Raw genomic sequence first — 9,286 nt, forward strand, 5'->3', positions numbered from 1 at the left:
AAATCAAATTAGCATAATAAAAATATCCCCATAAAAATCTGTCTATTTAAGCTCGAGATATCTGTTTTTTTTGCATGGGCTGCGTTTATGACCCCTCTATGGAAAGGTGAGTCTCTCATGAACACGTACATGTCGGTTGTTTTGCTCTAGGACGCCCACAAGACTCGCCTGAAGATAGCCTGGTACCATGAATGAATGGAATTATATATTGAAGTAGTTTAGCCACTAAAAAAGCTATTAAATATGTGTCATTAAAAAAAATGTTTCCTGATTTACATTTACATTTAAGTCATTTAGCAGACGCTCTTATCCAGAGCGACTTACAAATTGGATCATTCATGTATCTCTCAGATATAGGATAGACACTTCAAAACAAACTTCCTTTAGAATTTTTTGGAGTGACTAACTGTTTTTCCTTGAATTAATGTGTTATTCAATGTGTTTCTATGGGCTAATAGCAGTAATGCCAAATTCAATGTTTCATCAAACCATTTTTGTCTATATATTTTTATATCTAAAGGGGTCCTAAAATTCTTAATCAAATACACTCAACAAAAATATAAATGTAACGTGCAACAATTTCAACAATTTTATTGAGTTACAATTCATTTAAGGACATCAGTCAATTGAAATAAATTCGTTAGGCCCTAATGGATTTCAGATGACTGGGAATACAGATATGCATCTGTTGGTCACAGATACCTTGAAAAAAGGTAGGGGCGTGGATCAGAAAACCAGTCAGTATCTGGTATGACCACCATTTGCCTCATGCAGCGCAAGACATCTCTTTCGCATAGAGTTGATCAGGCTGTTGATTGTGGCCTGTGGAATGTTGTCCCACTCCTCTTCAATGGCTGTGCGAAGTTGCTGGATATTTGCTGGAATTGGAACACGCTGTCGGGGTTCTTGCATTGGAATTATATTGAATTCTGCTTATATCATGCTATACCCCAATAAACACAAAGTTCAAATGCAGAGACTCCGAGACCATTAATTGAGTGCTTTTGAAGTGACAGGTTGGCGCAAAATCGCTGCTGCGCTGTATCAGCACAATGGACAGCGCTCAATACACTAAAGCAAGGCCTGTGTGGTAATGGATATAGGCTGCAATTCACCTATTACAAACAGCCCATGTGAATGCACCTATACACACAGCTGTCTTACCAAAATAATGCAAACGCTGAAAGCAGTAGCCTAGTCATTCATGCATGCTAACAAAAATACTGAATAGCAGTTTGGCTTAGAAAACCAACACTACTGCAAATGCCAACGAATGAATGTGAACAGAACAAAACAGCGGTACCAAGTAGGCCTAGTAAACTAAATGTTGATAAAGGCATGAAACAATTTATATTTAGACTAGTTACATTAACAGTAAACAAACACGGTAAACAAAAGGCAAATGGAGATCCAAATAACCAAAACATAGCCTACAGCCTACTACAGTGAGATGCAGCCATGCACAGCTGTCTTGCCAAACAAATGGAACATGGAAAACCATGCTGCTCATGAGTACAGCAACACCTTCTGATATGGAACAATACACTTCTGTTGATCAAATTCGACTCGCGTAATCAATTAAGGAATGTCAGCCTACCGTAAACACATTTCCAATACGTACAGTTCCATTTACAACCAAGAAAACCAATACAATACCAAGAAAATCCTTATTTCTATGATGAAACATACCAATATGTTCTTGCATTGGAATTATATTGAATTCTGCTGCTGCTCATCGCTCTCCTCTCATTTTGGCTTTATTTGGGTACTTTGGCGAAGCCAGTTTCTGATATCCATCATGGCAGTGGCAGATTAGCTGGTGCGAGCTAGCTAATAGGCTAAGGCTTATAACACGAATGCTTTTTACAGCTAGGCAGAGTTGTGTGAAGCAGCTTCAATGGTGAACTTGACCCCGGCCTTATAAATCAAAATAAAATATTACAGATGGAAGCGTATCATGTTATTCACTTAGCCTACCATGGATAAGAAGCGTTTTTTCCCGCTTTTTATGGAAACCCATAGGATTCTGCAGCACCCCAGTGTTTTTCAATAGCTCTCCTACACACACTGCAACGCACTCTGTCCATTGTGCTGACACAGCACAGCAGAGATACAGATTTTGCAGCAACTTGTCACTCATCATTAGAATTTTTTTGCTGTTTTTATATAGGGACATAAAACTACAACTGAGGGGGCACAAGTTTCAACTGAGGGGGCTAAGCCCCCCTTTTCCCCCTGTGGAGCCGGACCCGCATACATTCACTTTATAGTATCTCATTGACCACCCATTTGTAGCTGACTGAAAAAATGACATCTGCATGTTCTTTTTTTTTTTTCTTTTTCTTTATTTATTTAACCAGGCAAGTCAGTGAAGAACAAATTCTTATTTACAATGACGGCCTACACCAGCCAAACCCTAGTAGTGCTATACACTATCATCTTTCATTTAAACTTCCCCCAACAATCTTTAACGCAGGCAAAGTTGAGCATTCTTCTCTTGCTACTACACTTCTACAGACAGACTGTGTCCCACAGGTAGAGAGGGTTGGGACGAGAATGTTATCCACTTTCCTCAAAGAGGATTACAGCCTCAGGCAGCTTAGCTTCATAAAGGGTGAGGGTAAGGAGAGCCCTGTTGTCTCCAGCAGCCATCTGTCTGCCCAGTGTAGAGCTGAGAGGGGTTGCTCTCACTGAAGTGAAGAGGGAATTCAGAAACTCTTGGAGGACAGTGGAAGTTGATAAAAATGCTTCTTTATTGTTAAAACCAACACATTCTGGCCCTTAACCGGCATCAGGGTTGCTCTCACTCACATAAGGGCTAATGGAGGGGATGCTAGGAGTGGATGTGTTTCTTTACCCTGATGGACTGAGAATTGCTACACCAGAGGATATTAGGCAATGGGAGCTGGAGACCGCCAGCCAGGTGTCCAGCCAGGTGTCTCAGGAACCCCCCGTCCGACTCTTTGTGGCTCTTTTCCCATACAACCCTGCTGCGATGTCCCCAAACCCTGAGACCGCTGCGGAGGAGCTCCCTTTTGTGCCAGGACAGATCATCAAGGTAATGTACTGAGTAGTTTATCTGTACTGTAGAATATCAACCGTTGTGTAATAACTGTTTATACCAACCAATGATTGACAGTATATAAACAACTTATAAACTCCTTTTTAAATACTCCTCTTTAATATACCTTATGTAATGAGTTACCTCCCATTTTAAAGGGGTAGATATGATCAAACCAAGTTTGAACATGGCTGGGTTAATATGAGGAAGGCAGATTATAAACTATTATACAGTATGTTGGATTTTCTAGATGCTGGTGTTTCCTGTTTGTTCTCTGTTAATGCGTAGGTCTACATGATGTGCAAAAGTTGTGGTTTCCTCATTTCCTGTCATTATTTGTAACTGGTTGATGTTGAACCGATAACTTTCCACTCATGTTCCTTTCTTTTACACATGCACAGAAGATCTATATCATTACCAAACAAATCTCCTGAAAACAAAATGGCTGACTTTGTCTCTGTCTCTGCCAGGTGTTTGGAGATAAAGACGATGATGGTTTCTACCACGGGGAGTCTGGTGGTCTGTCTGGTGTCGTGCCTAGTAACATGGTATCTGAGATCCCAGTGGATGATGACTACCTTAAACATCAGCTCATGCAGCAGGGTTTCCTGCCTGTCGACCACACCTGTACAGGTATCTCTTTCTCTCACTCTCGCTCACACTCTCTTTCTCTCTCACTCTCTCTGAAATAATTTATATTAAAAATAATCTGAGATTTCTTCATGATGACAATTGAGATCTGGTGTGCGTCCCAAAGGCACCCTATTCCCTATATACTGTAGTGTACAACTTTTGACCAGGGCCCTGGTGCCATTTGAGATGCAGTCCTTTGATCTAATCCTTCAACTCTTGACCTCTCTGTTTCCCATCAGATCCCAGTGAGGAGTCCAGCGTGCTAGATGACTTGGTCGTCCGCAGGATGGTGGCCATCTTTGAGTATGACCCTTGGGAAAGTTCCCCCAACATGGACAGCGATGTGAGTGTGGAACCTCCACATGGGTGTCCAAATCCACTTTAACTTTCTTATTTTGGTCTTTTGAATTTAGTGAACTCCAATTCTGAGGTAATCCCAGTTATAGGGCCTTACTGTGCATATTACAGCTACACCAAATGAACAGTAACTTTTCCCCCCAATAATTTTCTTGTAGGCTGAGCTCGCCTTCCGTGCAGGGGACATAATATATGTGTTTGGTGATATGGATGAAGATGGATTCTATTATGTGAGTGCTGGACTGCATTAAGTAGTCTTTGGGGAAATTGAACCTTGTTTTCCATTGGTTCTATATCTAACTGCCTTGCTAATGTCTAATCTCCATCCAGGGGGACCTTCATGGGCTGAGAGGTCTGGTGCCATCCAACTACCTGGAACCACTACCATGGGAATAGGATTAACAAGGAGCATCCGATACATGAGATTATGCCAAGAATCAGAATCAGATACAATTTTCAAGGATATCTGAAGTGATATTACTGTGTCAAAGATCAAGATTTTGTCATATTTTTTCTCCTGCATAAGTACATGTGACCACAGAAATCTCCTCCAGGATTTGTAATGATCAAGGAATAGGGTTTTTATGAGCCGGGTGCAGGCTATCATGCGCAGTAACGCAGTAGACAGATTTAGCTCTGTCCAAATAAATCCTATGAACTACAAACCTTTTGTTGGACATTTTAAGGTGCAGTAAGATTGGCCAAAATAATGACATCATGGTTATCATATTATATAATGCTTTGTCAGCAGCTAGGGTATTGTAGCCTTAAAAATATGATTTTTATTCTCACTTTGCTGATGGGGATGTATGTTGTAGTTATGCCTATATTTGCCTTACTACATCTTTTGGTTTAGGAAATATCCATGAACATTTTATAGTGAAGGCTGTGAGCAATCTTTCCTGTTAGAGATATTATTTTCTTCCTTAGTAATATGTACAGTTGTTTTAATTTTTTAAAATTTTGGTAAATACCAACTGAGATTCTGATGGGAACATTGAGCACATTGAATGAAGATATCTATGCAGAATTTAGCAGTACTATTAAACTGTTCATTTTCTGAAAATCTGTTTCATACACTTGTTCCTCATGCTAGTGGGTTTAGAATTATACTGCGCAGGATCTTCATTAAAACCAGATGCTGAACACTGAAACAATCATAACTGTACAACCACTTTTACTATCAACTGCACTGTGATTGTTATACAAATATCTACAATAGTAGAATGACCATAAACCATGGAAAGCAAGAAACACAATTTATTTATTTTCATTAGTACAATACTGCAATCAAATCTACTTTCATTTGAGAAACATGACTGAATACTTAACGGGAACTTAACATTTATTCATAGGGCTGCATTTCTAGTACAAAAATTGAATACAACTTAAAAATAGACCATGGTCTCCAAGCTTTTCAGAATTGTTCATTGATGTCAATGGAGTCCTTGTAGTATTTTCCTCCGTAGCCAACAGTACAGTCATCCATAAAGTAGGAAACACTACACTGTGCAGAGGAGTTTAGTAGTACTCTCTACTTTATGGATGACTGCACTGTACATCAGTATCTTCTCGTTGCTGTGGCAGCTTCGTGTTTGGTTCTGCTCAGAACCCCTCCTCAGTCCAATCCGTAGAGCAAATTCAAAACAGGAACTAACTAAATCGTCACAAAAACGTGATGTTTTTTTTGTAATACATTGCTGATGTGTAACAAAATGATCTCATAATTCATAAAAGTGTACTAAAATCATCTCAACCAGTAGAACCAATAAAATGTTACAATATATTACTGCCACCATACAGTAAACCTCTCCTGTTTTATACAAAATTATATTCAATTAATATATCTCAGTCAGTATATCACACGGTCTTACCATCTTTCTCTCCTCTATCCCAGCAGAAACAGAAGTGTGAACTAACAGTGGTGTTCTTATTAAGCTTCGTAGTCACGTGGTGTAAACCACAGGAAGAGGTCTAACAGTCCCTCTACAGCGATCTCTCCTTCTGTCTCTGAGATACACCAACCAACCTATGCCCATACAGCCCACATAGACAGACATCTTCACTGATGACAGAGTATGTACCCCAAATGGCACTCTTTTTCCTTTACAGTGCACTACTTCTGACCAGGGCTCATCGAGCTCTGGACAAAAGTAGTGCACTATATGAGGAATAGGGTGCCATTTGGGACACAGAGAGGTCCCCTCTTTTAAGGGTATGCAGAACATTATTTTTTTTTTAAACAGGCAAATCAGTTAAGAACAAATTCTTATTTACAATGATGGGGAACAGTGCCTTGTTCAGGGGCAGAACAACAGATTTTTGACCTTGTCTGCTCAGGGATTCAATCCAGCAACCTTTCTGTTACTGGCCCAACAGTCTAACCACTAGGCTACCTACCGCCCAATTAAAAAATGAGCTACTTAGATATTGTGAAATTGATGCATATTTTATTGATCGCTTTCAAATTGATTTGACATATTGACGTGCTGTCTTGTACATGTTGACCATAACCTAGAGAAGAGATCAAAAGCTCAGGATGTGCTGAACCTTTGATGGGATTCACAAAAAAAATGTTTTAGGCTTTTAATAGAATAGATCCACTATTAAAGGAGTGTAGGGATAAAAATAACTTCTTATGAGGGTGTATCTCAGACATGGTATAATTAATTGATCCATAACCGGTTTAAAAAAAAAGAGGAGGTGCAGATATCAGCTTTTCATTGCTTTAAAATATTTGATGGGATAGGTTACGCTACTGCTTATTCTTTTGTCTTCCATTTCACATTTGAGTCATTTACTGTAGCAGATTCTCTTATCCAGAGCGACTTACAGTAGTGAGTCTTCTAATGCATTTTGCCAACAGAGAAGAACGCTAACACATACCTTTAACCCAGTTTACAGCAGTATAAAATAGGCTATATGTAATAGGCACAACTGAAACTTGTGAAATGACTTTTAAGTGAGATATGTCCTCTGTTGTCAAGACAACCTAAACCTCAGAGTCAAGTCAGGCGAGAGAGGAGGAAGTGGTGATGGGTGGAAACTGGGTGTGCAAACTGTGCAAGATATTTTTGTGAAATGTTGACAACAAACAGCGATGCATTCCACGCCTACACACTACCTTCTCTTTATTTAGTTGAAGATACTTGAAGACCTACCATTTCTCTCACATTTAATGATTTCAATGAGCATCACTACTAATATTTCAACCTCCCTACACCATAATTACACTGTAACTGCTTATGTAACTACCATGAAATAATATAGGTATTATAGACAGATGGTAAGAATATGGTCCTTGAGTAGCTCTGGTCCAGGGTGTTACATGCAGCTTTAGCCTCCTTGAAGAAGTCCTATAGCCAGTGGCGACCCGTCATTCAGGGCAGGTAGGGCAGAGCCCCACCTGTTTTGAGCTCCACATTTTTAGCAAAAATAAATAAATATGTGTTTTGCATATTATTTTGGCATTAATACATGCCACATATCAGTTTGCAAACAATGTAAAAAAAAATATATCATTGAGTTAATAAAGCCGCATACAAACATGGTCTCTTTTTTGTTTTCTTGAGTAAGGCAGCTCCAAAATGCAGGTGTTTCAGCCTAGCTCAGTGCTTTCTGTGGTGGTGGGGAAAGCCAGCAGAAAATATGGAGCTTTGCCCTGTGATTGGTTCAGTGTTCTGTCACTCATGGGGACACTACGTCACCGCCAAGTCTAAGGGTAGAGCTAGAAAATTCTCCTTGGGTGCTGCCATAGAGTTACATTAGAAGTGACCATCCAAGAAGGTTTAAGGTCATTGGCCACAGATAAAATGACGTCAAATAACGTTATATGTACAGTAGCTTTGTTTGGACCGATCATGTCAACACCATACTTTCAAAATCTAAGCTAGCACTCATCATCATGAATCAAGTCGACAATCTACTGGAAAATCCTTTTGAATGCCTGTCATATGAAGAGAAATTATAGATAAAATTTATCAGTGCTCATTTGCATTTGGACATACACATTACACAACAAGTTGGAAATCGCAAATTCAACAATGAGTGGTTTGGAAGGAATCAGTGACAGTGGCTAACTGAAAGCATTGCAAAGCAATCACTAGCCTGCTATTCAGTGGAGTGGCTGTGTGGTCCTAAATCTGGGAATAAGAGGGTCTTTTCCAAATTTAAAATGATTAACATTCAACATTGGCCATGCTGTCAATGAAGCATGATTTGTGCCACGCTCAAAACAACTGTTAACTCGGAACTGCGAAAACTTGACTTCACTGAGTTCAAGACAACTGGGAACTCGGGAATAAACGAGCTCCGACTGGGAAAAGAAGCTTTGAACAGTCATCCAACTCGTAATTGTAAATCCGGCCTCTTTCTAGAGCTACGACCTGAAGATCAATGATGTCATCATGATTCAACCTTGCTTTTTTCTAAGTTCCCAGTTGTTTTGAAAGCACCCTAAATCCAGAGAATTCCAGACTTTGATGATGAGTTTTGTTCGAGTGAGCACAGCACAACAAGGTGAGTCCAAAAATGTCTTGTATGCCGCTGCATAAATTGTGTAATATGCCAGGGAGATATGTATACTGTAGCTAAGAAAGTAATACTAGTGTTTGTTGTGTAGTGAGCTGTTAGTAGCCCATGTGCCTCCCCCTAATAATTTGGTCTATTTACCCCTCTTAATTCCACCTACTGTTCTGACTTGGTGGTGCACATAACAGCCTATAACCTGTTTTAGATAAATGTAATCATTGAATATTGTAAGAGCTTTCAATGTCTGCTTATATGCCCCCTTTATTTATCCTGACATGGTGTATTGTGAGAACACCGTAAGAACGCCCGATGTTCTGAATTCTGTACATTTCAAAAGTGCTGAACAAATAGTTATATTGACTACGTCCGTCCTAGCTCGCTCATTAACGTCTTAATCTAAATTACAGATTGCCTCTTATCCGCTTGTCGTCCCCTTATGACATAGTCTGTACATCTCGATTGTCATTAGAAACCACATTTGTTCAAGCAAGTCAGCCATATCAGACATGTTTTTTTTAAAGGCAGTAAATGAGGCTGAATGAACTGTTTCGCTGCCAGACAAGGCTTTGCTGATAGCCAGGTGTAGCAGTGGTAAGATGTTGGGACTGCTGTTGGGACTCTGCTGTTGGGACAGCTGTATGTAGGCCTTAACAGTTTGTGGGCACCGTTTGTCACCGTTATAGTGAAATTAATGCATTGTTTAGT

The 9,286-nt window shown here is 39.7% G+C and overlaps 1 protein-coding gene and 1 long non-coding RNA gene across 2 annotated transcripts; one reads left to right on the forward strand and one right to left on the reverse strand.

Moving 5' to 3' along the window:
* Window positions 1–2,660: 2,660 nt before the first annotated feature.
* LOC115163405 (RIMS-binding protein 2) lies at window positions 2,661–5,117 on the forward strand. Its single transcript, XM_029715240.1, has 5 exons — window positions 2,661–3,058; window positions 3,532–3,694; window positions 3,934–4,037; window positions 4,210–4,281; window positions 4,382–5,117. Exons 1-5 carry the CDS (start codon window positions 2,822–2,824, stop codon window positions 4,445–4,447), a joined length of 642 nt encoding a protein of 213 aa, XP_029571100.1. The 5' UTR covers window positions 2,661–2,821; the 3' UTR covers window positions 4,448–5,117.
* Window positions 5,118–5,293: 176 nt separating this feature from the next.
* Window positions 5,294–6,110, reverse strand: LOC115163406 (uncharacterized). Its single transcript, XR_003869734.1, has 2 exons — window positions 5,926–6,110; window positions 5,294–5,708 (listed from the first exon to the last, which is right to left on the reverse strand). It is a non-coding gene; the product is annotated as an uncharacterized LOC115163406 (long non-coding RNA).
* Between the last annotated feature and the right edge of the window lie 3,176 nt (window positions 6,111–9,286).

The sequence above is a fragment of the Salmo trutta genome, chromosome 26, assembly GCF_901001165.1.
Source record: "Salmo trutta chromosome 26, fSalTru1.1, whole genome shotgun sequence".
NCBI lineage: Eukaryota > Metazoa > Chordata > Actinopteri > Salmoniformes > Salmonidae > Salmo > Salmo trutta.